At 37.6% G+C, this 19,194-nt stretch overlaps 1 protein-coding gene across 1 annotated transcript; it reads right to left on the reverse strand.

Moving 5' to 3' along the window:
* Positions 1-1,495: 1,495 nt before the first annotated feature.
* On the reverse strand, positions 1,496-17,763 carry ca8 (carbonic anhydrase VIII). The gene is made up of 10 exons (XM_067363178.1): positions 17,620-17,763; positions 17,211-17,432; positions 16,074-16,265; positions 13,420-13,544; positions 12,674-12,769; positions 12,431-12,493; positions 12,296-12,344; positions 9,524-9,636; positions 5,859-6,029; positions 1,496-2,580 (listed from the first exon to the last, which is right to left on the reverse strand). The coding sequence occupies exons 2-9, from the start codon at positions 17,281-17,283 to the stop codon at positions 5,895-5,897; spliced, it is 846 nt and encodes a 281-aa protein (XP_067219279.1). The 5' UTR covers positions 17,284-17,432; positions 17,620-17,763; the 3' UTR covers positions 1,496-2,580; positions 5,859-5,894.
* Between the last annotated feature and the right edge of the window lie 1,431 nt (positions 17,764-19,194).

Consider the following 19,194-nt stretch of genomic DNA (forward strand, 5'->3'; position numbering starts at 1 on the left):
TGTAGAACGACATAAGGGTGAGTAATAAATGACAGAATTTTCATTTTGGGGTGAACTAACCCTTTAATTTGCTCGTTTCACTCAGCAATGTTAAGTTGACTGAATAAACACTTAAGTAAAGCTGACAATGCTCATTTTTAGTAGAATTAAGTTCATGTAGTTACATGAGTTTTTTAAGTAATGTGAACAAGGATGGTTTGAGTGAAACTAACAACAGCGAAAGTTCATTTTTTTGTAGTTGGGACGGGGGCATGTTTACCATGGTGTAGCATCTCCTCTTCTTTTCAAAACAGTTTGAAGACTTCTGGGCATCAAGGTTATTATGAGTTTCTGGAGTTTTGATGTTGGAATTTGGTCCTATTTTTGACCGATATAGGTTTCTAGCTGCTGAAGAGTTTGTGGTCGTCTTTGACGTATTTTTCTCTGTAAGTGAAAGTTCTGGACTGCAGGCAGGCCAATTCAGCACCCGGACTCTTCTACAACGAAGCCATACTATTGAAAAAGACGCAGTATGTGGTTTTGCATTGTCCTGCTGAAATACACAAGGCCTTCCCTGAAATAGATGTCATCTGGAGGGGAGCATATGTTGCTCTAAAACCTTTATATACCTTTCAGCATTCATATTGCCTTCCAAAACATGCAAGCTGCCCATACCGTATGCACTTATGCACCCCCATACCATCACAGATGTTGGCTTTTGAACTGAATGCTGATAACACGCTGGAAGGTCTCCCTCCTCTTTAGCCCAAAGGACACGGTGTCCATAATTTCCAACAAGAATGATGGGCCCCATTGACTTCCACAGTATGGGAAAAATATACTATGGAAGTCAGTGGGGCTCAACTGTTTGGTTACTGACATTCTTCAAAATATCTTCTTTTGTGTTCAAAGAAATTCATACAGGTTTGGAAAAATTTGAGGGTGAGTAAATGATGACAGAATTTTCAAGTGCTTAGTAATTTGAATGATTTATGAAACCAGAGTGTCAGGGACAAGTGTTTTAAACAAATCACTGAAACACAGGGTTGCCAGGTTTTCGTAACAAAACCTGATTCAAAATATTAATAAATACTATGATTCTATAGAGTTGTGCAGTGATGACGTCAAAACCTGGAATAATAATTTGCTACTGGTTCCCTTGAGATTTTTCAATGGATTTTTTAAATGGGGTTTTTCAATTTATCTGTAAAATAAGGTCTATGGTAAACATAACATAATGATACTTTGACGTGTTAATCTACAACATAAACCGCATACACCCACACACAAAAAATGCAAATTTTGAAGCAGTTATGTTTATTTTTGAAATAATAAGTTACTAGATAAGACAGTTTGGGGTGTGAGTGTTTGCAGTTTACGTTGTGGAGCAAAATGTCAAAGTATTGTCAAGTTATGTTTACCACAGGCTTTATTTTCCTCATAATTTGAAAAACCCCACTATAAAAACCCATAGGAAAATCTTAAAGGAACCACTGGCAAATTATCCTTCCTGACGTCATCCCTGCACCACTCTATAGAAATATACAGTGTGACACATGACCTTTTATTAAAATCACATGTAATATAAATGCATTAAATTTAACTTTATTTGAAATACATATGAACAAATAAGTACATAATGACATACTGCCCCCCAAATATCCAGTGAAAAATTACAGTGAGAATCTACTTGAAATGACACCGATTTCTACTGTCAATGTCAGTATCCTTACTCCTTACATGACAATCATTATGATGACAAGGGATTTTTCAAGGTACAAAAGCAATACTCTTCACCTGAACGTGGTTTCTAACAAGAAAAGAAGAGTCCGTGGCTTATCAGGTTTCAGAAATAGTACAGACAGACATATCTATCAATGAATCATGCTTCCTTTTTTGCAGGACTAGATGACCACATTGCTAAAAATATCTATGAAGCAAGATAATGAAAAAAACAAAAAACAAAAGACCAGTTATCAAACTGCCATATGCCATCTGACTATTAAGACAAATTTAAACAAACATTAAACATTTTCTGCTCATTCATCAGCAGGTAAAGACAAAAAATCCACCCATGAAATCAATCTTTGTGTCTTTAATCAGTTCATTCAACTGCATAAATTTATTTCAATGGTAGTATTTAAAAGCCTTCAATGTACAGTCATAAATACCTTCTGATATGGCTAAACTTATTCTGTTCATGTCAAATATCAGAAATAATCACAAATAAAACTGTATGGAATGGGTAATGAATATTATGATCTTCCTATAAAGCCACATTTATGGGATTACACACATAAACATATTGTTAAACTGTAGTATTCTAACAATATTAATCAAGCGTATGCTCCTTCACTCTTACGTATACAACCTTATCACCAAGTGTCTCTTCATAATTACTGGCTACCTCTTGTTTACATAAAATCCAGTATAATTTTGTTTCAGATGAAAGGTAAAAGCAGTTTCTGCACACATCAGGGCCATACTCAGAACATTCAGCTACAAAATGATGCTCATGCACATTTACAGGAAGTGATGAACTTTCACTTTAGCCAGGATGTTGTAGAGCCCTCATCTCTATTTCTTCATCATATCTAATTTCTGAAAGATAAAAAAGGTTGAGATCAAACGACAAGCATTGAAGTAGTATAATATAATGTAATATATATAACTTATCTAATATATAGTATAAAATATATAACAAAGCTTTTATCTTCTGCTTTTGCTGTGGTTTGTGGTCTGAACTTCACGACAGACAGTATTATTTCAAGGGTCTTATGCAGAGTGTAAAGACAAGCGATTCTATCTTGACTGGACATGGGCAATATTTTTTAATGCTGTCTTATAATGATGTCCTGCTGGAGAGTTTTCTTTTACAGTTCCTGAGACACTTGTTGAGTAAGACAAGTACCATATAACCTCCCACAAGTCACCGAAAGAATGCACAAATACACAAACATTGTGCAGTATGTGTAATTTCTTGCACAATAAATGTTGCAAGGATTCAGTAGATTTGGCTAAATGTGTTCAGAATTTTACTTTTTAGCCAAGAATTTTCATCTCGGTTCATCACTACTGAGACTATATTGAAAGCCCTTATTCATTAGCATTTAATTTAGCCTATAGACATGAAATGTACGTAACTGTAATGTTGTTACTGTAGAGATACAGACTGCGGTCACCAGTATCTCTTTGACTAACATGTTTGGGAAATATTTTTTTTTCTGAGGTCTATTATAACGTTACATTCAGACTGAGACTTCCCTTACAAAAAAGTGTGCTATTAGTATACTTCTTTTAAACAAAACAAAAAAAAAGAAAGTATACTTTTAGTCTTCTCAGAAATATACTTTATGTACTTATCAGAAATGTACTTTCACTTGCACTTAAGAATACTTGACTTGTACTGACATAATACTTGTAAGGGTTTTTTTGCTGGAAACAGAAAGAGAATAAGGATGTGTGGACCCTCGATTCTCAATCCGACTACACATTGCTGATTTGTGAGGCAGTCATGTGACCATTAGCTATCCATTACACCTGAACAATATCTTACTGTGGCTCCATCAGCCTGTCATGTATGTGCTCTTTGTTGCTTAGCACAGAGGAACTAGTGTGTTCATCATGTGTGTGCGTGTTTGTCTGTGTGTGTGTGTGTGTGTGTGTGTGTGTGTGTGTGTGTGTGGTAGAGAGAGGTGGGGGAGAGAAATAAAGACAGAGGTAAGAGCCACGGAAAGTGTGTGTGTGTGTGTGTGTGTGTGTGTGTGTGTGTGTGTGTGTGTGTGTGTGTGTGTGTGTGTGTGTGTGTGTGTGTGTGTGTGTGTGTGTGTGTGTGATAATATAAATATGTATGTGAGCCAAAAAAAGCATGTAGCGTAAGTGAAAGTGGTTTTAACATTACTAATAGAGAAAATGCAATTAGTGAAGTGACTTATAATTGCCTAATTTGTCTGCTGACATCAATTTTACTGCTTAGTACTGATTCAGCTAATTTACATCCTGACTTTAGTCTGATTTACTGGCAGTTCATGGCCATAGTTTGAAGACGATTGCAACATACTTGACCTAGTTGGATATTTTTTTTTTATATAAAACGTAAGAAGTGGGAAATGAGGTTTACTCAATGTTTGAAGGGGTTTTGTTTATTGCGGTGTTTACAGCACATGGCTTCGGGTTATTTGAATCAAGTCTGTCATGAATAATAATAATTTAAGAGAATTAATTTAAGGGAATAAAGAAGAAATAAGAATGATAAAAGAGGTTTGTTTAATTATAGTTATGAAGTAGTCCATTTAAACTTGTTCCAAATAATATTTTATTCAAAAATATGCACACATTCACTCTTGTTTGAATATGTTAAAAATGTAGAAAACGTCTCGTCTCGTCACATTCACTTATGAATGACATCATTTAAATGAAAGCAAATGGAAAATGGAGAAATTCCATAAAAAAAGTTGAGTATTTTGCATCACTGTATGTTATTGTGGGTCATTACCAGTGTTGCCAAGTCTGTGGATTTCCTGCGGAATTGGGCTACTTTTACACTGTTGCCGCGGGTTGTTTTTCATGTCTGCAAGTTAAATCGACCCCAAATTACATGATATTTAGCCCCTGGAATGTGTATTTTACCAGGGGATCCCATCCAAAAACGCATATTTTACCCCCAGAATGCAATTTTTTTACCGTGGGACCCCCCTTGAAATGCGATTGGGCTAGTTTTGAGGAGCAATTGGGCGGGTTTCGGTGTGAAAACCTGGCAACATTACACATATCCATTGTAAAATAGTTGTAAAATATTAAATGTTTAGCTACTTATATCTTAACACGCACACTTTCACTGTAAAAACTAAAAGAGTTGCGTTGGAATTCACACTCGCCTTCAGTGAATTGTAAGCCCTGCCTTTGGTGATCTGATTGGCCATCGTTTTGAAATTGACGAGCGCTGTTAGACCGCTATGGTAGACCAGCCTAAAAATTTACCTTTTTAAACTGTCTGTCATCCTAACAACTAACTGAAAGTTGCGTAATGGAGAGCAGCATGAAGAAATATCAAATATTGGGTGGGACAATTTGGCCATTTCCAATTATTGGGGGGGACTTGTCCCCCTCAATGCCTATGGTGGTTACGGCCCTGTTTCATGATCATCCCAAACAAACTAAAGAGAATTAGAGTATAGGATCCTGCTATTCTTTGCTGAAATTCCTTGGGTTTCTCTGCTAGAAACTGGTTATTTCTCAATATAATTTACATGATCAAGCACTTAAACCTACTTTTAAACAGAAGTGTAGTATAGTGTAGTATTGCCAAAGTAATACTTTAGATTACTCTGGTTACATCATCAGACACTTTTAGCAGCACTGCATCATCATGGCCTATATTATCCTGCTCAAAGTCTCATTTCAAAATGAATAATATGCAGGCAGACCCAGGTGTCCCCTTGAGAGCCCTAGAAATAGACAGATCTATACACAATGCTGCAGCTAGTCCTAGATCAGAAGGAATTGGGTTACTCTATTGCTCTAACCCTTGCAGCACTCTATTGTATAGTGATGCTAATACCGCTAAGAGAACTTGGCCTATTTCCATTAAGCTACTGCACACTAAGCAGGGGCGTTTGTACAGTTATTGGTCAGAATTATGGTCATATGGAGATGAATCTTCCATTTTGGAAGTACTTACAGTTTTGCACTAAAATCCAGGTGGGCTTTTGCTGCAACCCAGACAATGAGACATTTAATCAGCTAATGTGAGGAGCCTAATCTTAACTCCTCCTTTACAAAGAGCAGCCAAAGCCATACGTAAGCCATTGCATTATGCTCAAATGAGGGTGCTCCTCTTGAATAAACAAAGAACAGAATACAGTCTCCTGTAAATTTACCCATGGCAGATTAAAATGGATCCTGCTGTGGGGGTTTTACTGGAAGGCTGCCCTGACCACCCTGTCGCTCAGGGGCTGGGTGGGTCTGAAGTTGTCCCCCAGCATCCCATCATTGCCTTCTGGAAGCTCTGCTCCTTTAATGTGGGACCTAAGACGACGAAACTCCTCAATCTGGGGCAGAAAAAGAGTTTGAGTTAGTTTTCATTTACATTTATTTATTTAGCAGATGCATTTATCCAAAGCAACTTTCAAAAGAGAAGCAAAAGCAATCGTCGAAATGAGGACCAGCATTGTGTGTGTATTGGTTTGACCTACATAATGAGGACCCACAGACCTTATATTGTGGTGTTTATTCAGGTTTCAGGCCATGCCCCCTATATCATGAGGACATTCTTGACATCCTCATAATTCAAATCACTACATTAACAATTTTGTATTAAAATGTAAAAATGTAGAAAATGTTCTGTGAGGTTATGTTTTGGGGTAGGGTTGGATGATAGAAAATGGCATTAGCCTAGTACCATTAGCTCAGTATATAAATCATTACGCCTAATGAATGACCTATCATAGGTGTACCAACACACGTATTGATATTGATATCATGATAAATGCATAAATTTGAGTTTATTGATAAGGAATTACTGCACATCTGTGTCCACATGGTTTGATTTGAAATATACACTCTAGCATCAGCAAGAGTCAGACTATGCTTCTTACAATTCAGTTTAAATGTAGATGTATTATGCTTCCATTCAGAACTACCAGCCAACTGGTGAATAATGCCATTCCTTTTACTCACCAGTGTCACTTTTTGCTTATATTTCGTGCTAGTGTTGAATTTGGACCCTGGGTGTGAGATTTTTTATAAACATGAGGAAATTAGTATTTTTTTATCTTTTCTATTCTTTCTCGTTATTGCTATTATCAGAGTCATAACATAAGCAGGGTCATATTAGTACCATGGACATGCACAAAATGGGGATAATGCATTTGAACTTAATCCAAGAAGGAAACTATTTGTAATTTAAAAAAGTTATTATAGTCGTAAAACATGGACAAGACCCTGACCCATTTTCATGTTTTATCTTTGCATCATACTCAATATATGACTGGCCTTTACTTGAAAGACCCTGTTCTGCCAGTCATTGAGATCAAAGATAATCTAAGTTGCAAACAAGCAGCATAAATAGTCCTTCACCCTATGATGTATATTATTGTGGTAAACCCCAGTTAGTTCAAGTCACGTCAGAGTCAGTTTCTGATTTCCCCTTTTGTCTGTTCATATGAATGAGTGCTCTAGTACTATAAACGATGCACTACTGTTTGGGGGTTTGTACGATTTAAAAAATATATATATATTTTTATTCAGCAAAGACACATTTAATTGATCAAAAGTGGCAGTAAAGAAGGCATTTATAATGTTACAAAAGATTTTTATTTCAACCAAATGCTGTTCTATACGGTTATATAAAAAAAATTAAGCAGCACAACTGTTTTCATTACTGATAATGATGTTTCTTGAAATGCTTCTTGAACACCAAATCAGCATGTTAGAATGATTTCTGAAGACATTGAAAGACTGGAGTAAGGATACTGAAAATTCAGCTTTGCCAACACAGGAATAAATTTAAATTTTAAAATATATTCAAACGGAAGCAGTTTTAAATTGTAACAATATTTGACAATCTTACTGTTTATATATAAGCCTAAAAAAGACTTCTTTTAAAAACATTAAAAAATCTTACTAACCCTAAACTTTTGGTTTTATATATATAAAAGAGATTGCTTGCTCAACATTTAAATAGTCTGATTCATTGATTTCTGTAAGGTATTCCTGCAGTGTGAGCTCCTCTGAACCCTCCTCCTCCCCCAGCTCCAGCTGCCTAGATCTGCTACAGCAGGGGGTTCTCAACCTTTTGCTAGCTGGGACCCCCAAAAGCTGGTTCATTGCAGTTGGGGCCCCAGTGCGTGTGAGCATTTCACAAAAACTAAAGGAAAGCTTTAACTGTAGCCTATATTCTGACTAGTGTATTCGTTTACAGGGTGCGATTTGTGAAAAAAAAAACAGAGGCGAGGATGTTTTGAATTTTTATTTTTTTTTAATTTGTTAAAAACCACTGTGCTATATACTATTTTTTTGGCAGCTGTTACAGAAACATTTTTTTTTTTTTAATCTTCTGATTTAACCTTGAGATTTGAAGTATTACATAGCTTAGATATTTGCACCACTAAAATGACATTAATAATTCTTAATTTCTGATAGAAATGCAAAATCATTCGGTAGAAATGATTTAAATAGAATAACGAGACACAAACCTTTACATTCAATCGCGTTTGGCCCCATTTATTTTTGATCACAGTGCATACACGTTTACCTCATATTTTATTATATAGAATTTAAGCTGGGCCGTACGCAGGGTTTCATAATTATTTATAAAGTTATTATGCAGCGAGCACAGTATAGCGGCTGATTGGACAGTCGTGCTCATTTTTCTGAGTTTTACAGACATAGCCTGACAAAATCTCATCTGACCGCTGTTCACTGTTGTTCAACTGAAGCTCACTCGTTGTCACTTGCACCTTTTCCGCGCTCGTTTGACTTGAGCCTGGCACTGAGACGAAGTCGGAATGCGCGTCTGAAAAGTGTCCAGTTTGTTGTGGTCGTAAAGAGACAGTTCTTTTACTTGGCGATGTTTTAAAAACAGATGTTTATTTTTGGTATTTTATATGCTCTGTTGGTGGTTTGTGGAGTAACATTTTTTTTTATCTCCACCAGGGATAAAAATATTTCAGCAGAGGCAGGGATACATAGACCAGAAAGGGGGAAATTCCCCCCATCCCCTCCTACAAATTTAGGAGGAGATGGGGGGGTACGAGGATAACTAGTATTTAGTTTTATATATATATATATATATATATATATATATATATATATATAACTAAATACGACCTCACGTTTTATACGTTTGCAGCCTCACATAACAACATAGCGCATCTCACAGCAACACTCAATCGTGTTTTGAATGATTCAGTGTTTTTAACAAAACGTTTGAGTCAATTCAATGACCCATTCACAAACATCTGTCTCATTCTTGATGAATCGGCCGTTTGAACGAATCGTGAATGAACGACTCAATGACTCGCTTAATAAAACCGCTTATCTATCACCTGCATTTGCGACTAACCAATCAAATTTGTTCAAAAATTTTTTTTTTTTAATCAGTCCAAACACATTTTAATTTTTATTGAGGAGTTATGTATATACAAAACTATAACTTTTTATGACAGTAGTTTAGTGATAAAAAAATTTAAAAAAAAAAATTCCTCCCATCCTGTAGCCAGTCGCGCCCCACCGGTTGAGAACCACTGTGCTACAGGATTTATGTATGTCTATTTATGCAGCATCTATTAGCAGTAGCAAGTTCATACTTACTCTGCAGCAGCAATAATCAACAGCAGCAGCAGCAGAGCAGATCTAGTCCACCAAGCCCAAATACATTAACATTGCCATGTTCAATAACATGCTAAAACTATTTCAAGAGTTGTCATGATTGAATGTTATGAAAAAATATATATAGCCACCAAATGAATGGGATTGACAGTTTATTTGAGATTTAGCATATCTAAGTAAAAATAATATTTAATAAAAGGTGTAAAGGTGTTACCTGCATCTGAGAGATGGTAAGGGGGTAACGGTAAAGAATCCAGATGACATTTTCACTACAGGGCGGTGTAGTTAAAGAGCCCTCATACACCCAGTAATCTCTTAAGAGAGGATCTAAGAAGGTACACAAACCAACAGAGGCAGTCAAATACAAACTAATAACCTTTAAAGGGTTAATTCACCCAAAAATTATGTCATTAATTACTCACCCTCATGTTGTTCCACATCAGTAAGACCTTCGTTCATCTTCGGAACACAAATTAAGATATTTTTGATCAAATCCGATGGCTCAGAGAGGCCTCCATTGCCAGCAAAATAATTAACACTTTCAATGCCAAGAAAGCTACTAAAGACGTATTTAAATCAGTTCATGACTACAGTGGTTCAACCTAAATGTTATGAAGCGACAGGAATACTTTTTGTGCAGCAAAAAAACAAATAACGTCTTTTCAAAAATATCTAGTGGGCGTTTTCAAAAAACTACTTCATGAAGCTTTGAAGCTTAAAGTGATAGTTCACCCAAAAATGAAAATTCTGTCATCATTTACTCACCCTCAGGTTGTTCCAAATCTGTATAAATTTCTTTGTTCTGTTGAACACAAAGGCAGATATTTTGAAGAATGTGTTAAACTGAACAGTTTAGGGGCACATTGACTTCCTTAGTATTTTTTTTCCTACTATGGAACTTCCATTAGGGGTGAAGTCCATGGTGCCTCAAAGCGGCCTGTTTACAAACTTTCTTCAAAATATCTTCCTTTGTGTTCAACAGAACAAAGAAATTTATACGGGTTTGGAACAACCTGAGGGTGAGTAAATGATGACAGAATTTTCATTTTTGGGTGTATTATCCCTTTAACGAATCATTTGTTACGAATTAGTGGTTCGGAGCGTGTATCACACTGCCAAAGTCATGTGATTTCAATAAATGAGGCTTCGTTACATCATAAAAGGTGTGTTCGGCTGCGGCTGGATGTAACCGATCGGCGAGATTAGCCGCGTGCAGGCGGGGAAGAGCTGAAAACGGAGACGTGAAGTCGGACACTTTCTGCTTCCCGTAGTGACGCTCACGCTGTGTTTGCATCGGTTTGCATACTTTATCACAGCTGAAGTGAAATAAATGCAATATTTGACTAATACACTGATGTTTCAGAGACCTTTTCATTCAAAACTTTATGTACTGCTTACAGCGTCTGTTTTTACAAGAATAAAGTTCAACATAAGCATATGTTATTTAAATAACAATGTAGTGGGGTCTACATTTTTTATCAGTTTTATTTTGATAAACATGACACAATACAACATCGCTACTATATGAAAAGAGCTTTAACTGTTATAAAAACACAGATTTTTGAGCATTAGTGGAGCTGAAGGCGTGACAATAAACACGAAACACAAGTGATCGTTGTCATGCGGTGAATCCGGCCAATCATGAAACAGCTGTGTCGTCATCAGTGCTAGTGCAGCTCCTCCTGAGAAACTGCGCTGGCTAACTCAGGCGGCTGATCTCGAATCGCTCTCGCGGTACTTTAAAGCCATACGTCACAGTCACATGACGTTAGCGCTGTCTCAAGTCGGACAACATTTCTTACCGGCATGCACTGCTTCAAGTCAGCTGCCGATCGGTCTTTGCGGCGCTGCATCAAGTCGAACAAGCCTAATGCTGCGTTCACACCGAACGCGTCTGGGGCGTCAAAATTCGTGCCAGACGCGTCTAGTTGGACATTTTGAAGTGAGACGCTTCAGACCTCAATTCGCGTGTCTAAACAAAGTGTGTTCAGACGCGAATTCGCGTCATGGGAGGGGCTTTCATCTCTTTCTGCACAGATCCTCTGAATAAACACATAATCTCGTCAGTTGGAAACCAGTAGCGGCAATTTAACTCGGTTATGCCGGCCGACTTTTGCTAGCTAGAAGGTGGGCTAGTATCAACGGCTAAAATCATGCAAAAAGTTTTACAACTAACCAGATTGTCCGATTTCTTCGCTTATTCTCTTCCAGGCAAGGTCCTTTTTATTCCTGTCTCGATAAAAATATAATGACACATCATAGAGCTCAGGGTGGCCACACACAGCGACATCTTTGTTCTGGTTTCCACCACTGATCACATCATAAACACGTTACTACCAAAGCAGAGTCCCTGATTGGTTAATGCGCCGCAAATTTACGCCAAAATTCAGATTGGACTTCAGGCATTTGGGCGTCAGACACTCAATTTGTGCGTCAGCCGCATGAACGCTCAATTCGCATCGCGCCATTCGCGTGTCAACGGCCGATTCACGCCACACTAGACGCTTGATTCGCGCCGCAGACACCTAGACGTGCGTTTACATTGACTTAACATGTAAATCAGATGCCTCAGACGCCCCAGACGCGTTCGGTGTGAACGCAGCATTAAGCCTCGTTTACACTGTTGAATTAAGTCAGTTTTGTTTTGTTTTTTTGGCACACAAAAAGTATTCTCGTTAAGGTTGAACCACTTTAGTAGTTTTCTGGGCATTGAACGTGTTAATTGTCTTGCTGGCAATGCAGGCCTCTCTGAGCCATCATATTTTATCAACAATATCTTAATTTGTGTTCCGAAGATGAACGAAGGTCTTACGGATGTGGAATGACATGAGGGAGAGTAATTAATAACAGAAATTAAATTTTTGGGTGAACTAACCCTTTAACTAGGATATCATGATGTAGTCAGAAAAAAGATCAAATATCAAAACATACAAAAAAGCTACAAATATCAGTGTGATAGATAATGAATAAGAAATAACTCATTTACCAGGCAGTAATGTGTTGGGGTTAAAACATGGAATTATTTTTGTCTTTCCCTGTACACACAAAAAAGGCATTTTAGGTCACAAGCGTACGTGTCATATTTTTTGCTAGTCTCTAGTGAGGCAGCTCTTCTGTTCACCTTATACTGCAGGTCCTGCAGGACGTCTGTGATGGCCTTCAGCCCAAGATGTTCCTTCCCAACCTGCATAGAACAAATTAGAGCACCAGTGCAAACTGAGCATAATATACTGCAAGAAGACCAGAGACATCTAAATCTGACTTTCAGGCTTAAATCAGGCTTTCTATATTTACACTAGTAATACCATGTTTATTTACCCTACATGACTGGGTATTTTTTTATGTGTCATGATCTCCAAGATACCTGCACAAATAAGGCGATGATGAGAATGCCTTTGTTCTTGCCCATGGCCTCCTCCACGCTGTTGAATAATGTAGCGTTCCAATGGATTAGATGAAGCTGTGAGAGATATTTATTACTACTTGAGGGATCTGCAATAAACTGAACTCTAAAATCGACATATACGAAGTATGCAAATTTATGAAGGTGATGATACTTTTATGCCAGTTCTGTGTCCTGTTAAAAGACTGGTTTGACTTGCAATTGTGCCAACTACTTGGGGAACCGCAACATGGTAACAGGTTGACAAACATGGTGACACGTTGAGAACAGGCTCTTATCTTTCTCCTTGTGTACAGAAGACCACGAGTTGGAGAGCAGGTGTCAGAGACAGGTTGTATAGATCACTTGATGATAAATCCTACATTGGAGCAAGTAGTATTGATGTTTTTGACATGAATTGAGATTGCAGTTTATAATTTGATTTGTAGCTAAAAAAGGCTTCCTTCCTTGTACTGTTCCTTCTAAGTTTCTTAACATGCATATTAGGCAGTGAGGTTATTTTCAATGTGTTGTTTGCTGTTTCTGATACATTGCTTATGCACTGTGAATACTATGATCTGTTAATATGGGTCCCTAAGTATAAATATGTGCTGTCTATGTGTGAGGTGTAAAAAAGACTTGTTTTAGACATGAGAAAGGATGAGTGACTCAGAGGACCAACAAGAGCAAATGCTCAATATGGACAGAACTGGCGAAATGACACTGACCTCCATAGGAAAAGCCTTGAAGTTGACAGTGTGTTCAGAACCCCTCTGGTTCTCTTTTCCCCAGTGGAAGCGCACCTCGCTCAATTCATACTCATGGTCACTGGGGAGAGGACCCCCAGTCACAACTGAGACAACATTCACAAGTCACAGGAAAGGGAAAAGAAGAGATGATTTGACAAACAATACAGATTTCTTACAGACATCAGATTTATGTCTTTTAACCTCGCAATGACCAAGAAAAGCAAAACATCTTGTGATTATTTGTGGACTTTATCCCAAAATGAAAGTTCTATCATTATTAACTCACTCTCATGTTCCAAATATAATATATTATCTCTACTGATAAATCAATAAATCCAGGCAGATATATCGGCTGATAATTTGGCGTTTTTGTAATTGGAAGAACTTCTGTATTTGTGAAAAATACTATAATACGATTACAGAATTAAGAAGTTTCTAGCTTATATGTAAGCAATAAGGTTGAGAGAAACGGTTACCACACAATACAAATATTAAAGCCAAAAATATTTAACAATGAAGTAAACTCTCATGAACTTTCAAACTTTCATGAAGTAAACTCTTAATAAATGCCTTCCTTCTGCCAGAAAAATGAGTCCCTGACCATAAACATCAACAGAAGTTACATTATTACGCCATTAGATAAGTGTCTTTATGAGTGTGTCAGTCAGTAGCGAAGACTTTTACATTGAAAAGACTGAATTGTTGTGTACGGAGCCGCGCACATGACATGCAAGAAAAAAATTTAATCGTGCGTATGATTTACTAATTCGTTCCCTCGATTTACTAAAACGTGCGCAGGATTTACTATTTCATTCCCTCGATTTATAAATCATTTATAAATCATGCATAATTTATAAATCGAGGGAATGAAATAGTAAATCGTGCACATGTTTTAGTAAATCAAGGGAACGAATCGTGTGTACGATTTAGCCTACTATTTTTTCCCTGCATGTCATGTCCGGGGCTCCGTAGTTGTGAACACGGGTGAGACACAACTGACAAATGCTTTGACTAGCGCTGTCAGTCACGGAAAAAACCCTTAAAGGGATAGTTCACCCAAAAATGAAAATTTGATGTTTATCTGCTTACCCCCAGGGCATCCAAGATGTAGAGGACTTTTTTTCTTCAGTCGAACGCAAATTATGATTTTTAACTGCAACCGCTGCCGTCTGTCAGTCAAATAATAGCAGTGATTGGGAACTTGAACAATAAGAGTAGAAAAAACTTCCATAGACAAATCCAAATTAAAACCTGCGGCTCGTGACGGCACATTGATGTCCTAAGACACGAAACGATCTGTTTGTGCGAGAAACCGAACAGTATTTATATAATTTTTTACCTCTAATACGCCAATATGTCCAACTGCGTTCAGCTTCCGGCTAGTAAGGTCTGATCGCGCTCTGACAACGGAAGTGATGTTTCGTGCTCATTGAAGTATATGGGCGAGACATCACTTCCGTCATCACAATGCGTTTTTTGACCTCACTAACAGGAAGCTGAACGAAGTTGGACATAGTGGTGTATTAGAGGTAAAAATTATATAAATAATGTTCGGTTTCATTAATGTGTCGTCACGAGCCGCAGGGTTTAATTTGGATTTGTCTAAGCAAGTTTTATATACTGTTATTGTTCAAGTTCCCATTTACTGCTATTATTTGAATGACAGACGGCAGCGGTTGCAGTTAAAAATCATCATTTGCGTTCAACTGAAGAAACAAAGTCACCTACATCTTGGATGCACTGGGGGTAAGCAGATAAACATCAAATTTTCATTTTTGGGTGAACTATCCCTTTAACTGTTAAAAGGACAAGATAATACATTGGACATTTAAACAGATTTTTTATTATGAACATAGGACTGACCTGAAGGAAAATGCTAAATCTGAATGCAGGTAATAAACTCGCTCACTTAATCTCTTTCTCACAATACTCTTCTACATAATACAGTAAGCTTCAATAAACAATATCAATTGAGAACATACAGTTTACGTTGCTAAGAGTGGTTGCTAAAGTCGAGTTCAGATTGCAAGATTTTCAAATTAGGCGGGTCACTGTTCTTTTCACACTGCATTACTATCTTGGCCAGCATTCAGTCCCATGACTTTACAATAGGAAGAATCGCCGACAACTCTTTCTGGCACGAAAACAACCAAACACACGCAAGATGTGACAAGGAAACAACGCAATATCACGCGCACAAGACTGGAGTTCCAAATATCTTCTTCCGGAGTTCCAAATATCCAAATATGCCAAATATTTCAAGCCGTCACCGACACGTCGGCGATTCTCTCAGATCGCATATTTGCTCATTCACACTAAAATCGTGCAGTCTGAACTCGGCTTTAAGGGTGTTGTGAAGTGATACACAAAACCATTGGGTGAAGTGGTCATAGCCGTGTTTTATCGTGAATAAAACACAGCTATTGACCAATCAGAATCAAGGACAGGAACTAACCGTGTCCTTTTTAGAACTTGAAAGTTGTTGTCAGCTGTCAACATTTTTGGTGTTCCAATAAAAATTTTTTGACAGAGTTGCGAATGACAAGAAAGTGAGAAAATAATGGCAAAATATTTATTTTGAGTGAACTATTCATTTAAATTCAAAAACAGAGATAACTTTCAGCATGTTATACCTGATTTGGACTTGAGCATGATTCTCACAGTGTGACCATCGTTAATGACTTCACAGTCTCTGCAAACTACATAGTTGGGGTTAAGCCCCACCTCCAGCAGCCGCGGGTCATAGCGGGCCTCCCTAGAGTTAAGGTTTATGGGGGACTGGTACTCTCCATTTGCCTCAGGAAACAGAAGACCCCATTCAACACCTGGATTCATTCACAAAAGACAAAAAAAGTTGATTCAATCAACCCTTAAATGGTGATAACATTTTGTTTTAATGCATTTATCAAAGAATACTTATCTTGTTTTAAGTGTATGATAACACTGTCCTTGTTCATGACCCAGACCCACAGCCTGCTGCTCAACCTCGAATCAATCTTTGTATGTAGCTATGAAATATTTGGTGTTGCCACAGATAATACAAACAGTGGTCCATTTTTATGTCCGAATGTTGAAACTAAATAAGGACAGTTAAAGCTCCAGTGCCTCAAAGTCATTACTGAGGGGTCCAACAGGAATAGCAGACACAGGGGGATACAGGATGTGCTCATTTTTTTCCTCTGCTGCTTTTCATCTCACCCTGTGTATATGTATTACTCACTCTGCTCTTCTTTTACTCTTCACTATACATTTTCTTTATTATCTAAAATTGCATTAGAGAAGTAAAGAATGTTTTTCACTGTAGACTAACACTACTAGAAATAGTACAACTGGAAGCTCAGAAAAATGACTTCACACAAAAAGAAAAATCTTGGCATAAATACAGTTTAAATGTATTTTTTCCTCTGCTATTTTCACATAATGAACATTAATCAAGCAATTATGTTTTAAATAATTTTATTCAGGCACTTATTTAATAAAAATACCTTAAGTAAAAAAAAAAATGTGCTGATTCACTGGGGGAAAAAAAATCTGAAATGGTTATAAATTAAGTGACTACATTCAGCATTGTTAAAAAGGGACAGATCACAAGTATCTAATTTTGTCTGTGTATTTAAAGACTATGCAGTGTAAAAACTGCATAAATTCATATATATATATATTGTTCATTCAGGCGAATTTTGAAGAGCTTGTTTATCATGGGTGTGTCAAAAAAGTTTCATGTTTCACAAAGAGGAGAATTACCAGTGATTCTTGCATTGAGTCCTTACCTTCTTCATAGCCCCATTCCAGCTCATCCTTGCCAGGGTAATTATCGGCCTCCTCAATAACATTATCTGCCATGGCAACTGAATTTCCTCTATGGCTTTCAGAACAACTTGTGTTCTGTCCTGAGCAGATGCCAAAAACTAGTTCTTTCTGGTCCGGTTCTCAGGGTGAAGTCTTCCTCGTCGATTGCTCACTTCCCACTCATAAAACATGAAGAAAGTGGTCTGTAACAATACAAGTGGGAGTAATTGAACTCAGTGACTTTAAAGACACAATGTTGCCAACAGTGAGACCAACAGAAACTTGTCATTCCATTGAAAATGATGAATTTTCTTCTCCTGTTCTCTTCCAGGAAAGTTGTCCTCCCTGTATCAACTTCAGAGCACACCAAAAGTAAGTTCACAAACTCACTCTGTTAGCTACTACAGCCCACACGGTTCCCCCCACAAGTCATCTGATTGGCTGCGTGCAGTGACTCTTAAGCCTCTGATGTAGCACCATAGAAACAGCTCAGCAGTCTAGCCTGGTTTACAGTCAGGCCACGGGAAGCACAGTGCACACAGGCAGGAATGCAGGAGTGATGTTGCTCTTGGAGAGTTCCTCCCACAATGGAGGAAATGGGTGTGGTTAAAAAAACACCCACCAGGAGGAGGGTGAAGAAAGCGAGACAGAAGAGAGGGAAGGTCTGTTATTGTTTGCTTGACACATTACTGATAGTGTTTTCAAGGCAAGGATGAGAGGGGCCCATATGGTGCTTTCCCCTGGCTCATGGTTATGTATTTCTAGCATGTTCTTGGTCACCGGCGAAACAAAATGACGAATAATATTTCTACCAACTTTAATCAGAAGTTTACATGTGACCTTGTTGTTTGTCAGCACAGTCAAATTTGTATCACTCTTTTTAGTTCAACAATGCTTCGATATTTTATCAGCTGGACAACTGTTATCAAGAACAGTTTGAACTGGATGGATGTATGAAAGTCTCCTGAATGCACATATTGACCCAGATAAAAAATGTAACAACTGGAGGAGGTGAACACTTTGGTGCATGGCTTTGAATTCTATCCTAAGAAAATACTTTGACCCTAATTTTCTAAAAATTAAAGGCAGCACATTACACAAAAGTGCAATCACTACCTAATTAATTATAAGTAGGTCAATTTATTCCCCAAAGCTCAGGGACTAGAACAGGGTTGTCATGTGACCTCAGCATCCTCTATATTAAATCTATATTTGATCCAATATATCAGGAAATTTGCATTCGCACGCATCAAAATATGAGCATTTCATTAGTGTATCAGATGTGGCTGGTTTGATGTTGGGGAATCATTTGAATACTATGAATTAATATTCACGAACAATAGACCTCCTGTTTGGGTCCAGGTTCAGCAGATTACAGCACTGTCCTCTAGTGGGCATAACAAGACGTGACAATATACTCAAGAGTCTATGAATGCAAGTGGTTTGGTTGATACAGAAAGCTATGATGAAAACAGTTTATTTTTTACTCACCTTTGACCTTGCGTATGGAGGGATTGGGGGCGAATAAATCTACTCAAGTCATAGAAAATTGTCATAGTAATAAATAATGTCTAAGATATCCATGACCATCAGGCCTGGATCCTAGTCACAGAGGGTCAGACTCTCAGGCTGGACATTTCAAAGAGGAGCATTATGATTGTAAATATGACAATTTTGACAGAAATTTTCAGGGGAGGTCCATTGAAGGTCATTTACCTTAATATTTCTTCAGTATCTAAGGTCAAGCTCTTTCTCTCATCTCTGATATCTTAACCATTTTTTTTTAGGCTAAAGCTCACATGGCCTATTCCTCTCATTAGCTCATTATGTAATATGCATTACAAATCTGTCATTGTCCTGATAAATATTCATTTAAATGGAGATAACTGGAGGTTTGCAGACATAAGTTTGCTGCCCCTTCACCCGTGAAATGGTTTTGTGTCGCTCCAGGACCATACAGCTCTA

This window comes from Chanodichthys erythropterus, chromosome 16, assembly GCF_024489055.1.
Source record: "Chanodichthys erythropterus isolate Z2021 chromosome 16, ASM2448905v1, whole genome shotgun sequence".
NCBI classification, from domain to species: Eukaryota; Metazoa; Chordata; class Actinopteri; order Cypriniformes; family Xenocyprididae; genus Chanodichthys; species Chanodichthys erythropterus.

What these genes read in the sequence shown, in the direction of transcription:
- ca8 (XM_067363178.1), bottom strand. Translation starts at nt 17,283, where the DNA reads ATGGCAGATAATGTTATTGAGGAGGCCGATAATTACCCTGGCAAGGAT. An exon ending in GGAATGGGGCTATGAAGAAG is followed by an intron (nt 16,266 to 17,210) that starts GTAAGGACTCAA and finishes GAATGAATCCAG; the next exon opens with GTGTTGAATGGGGTCTTCTG. An exon ending in TCAAGGCTTTTCCTATGGAG is followed by an intron (nt 12,770 to 13,419) that starts GTCAGTGTCATT and finishes TATCTCTCACAG; the next exon opens with CTTCATCTAATCCATTGGAA.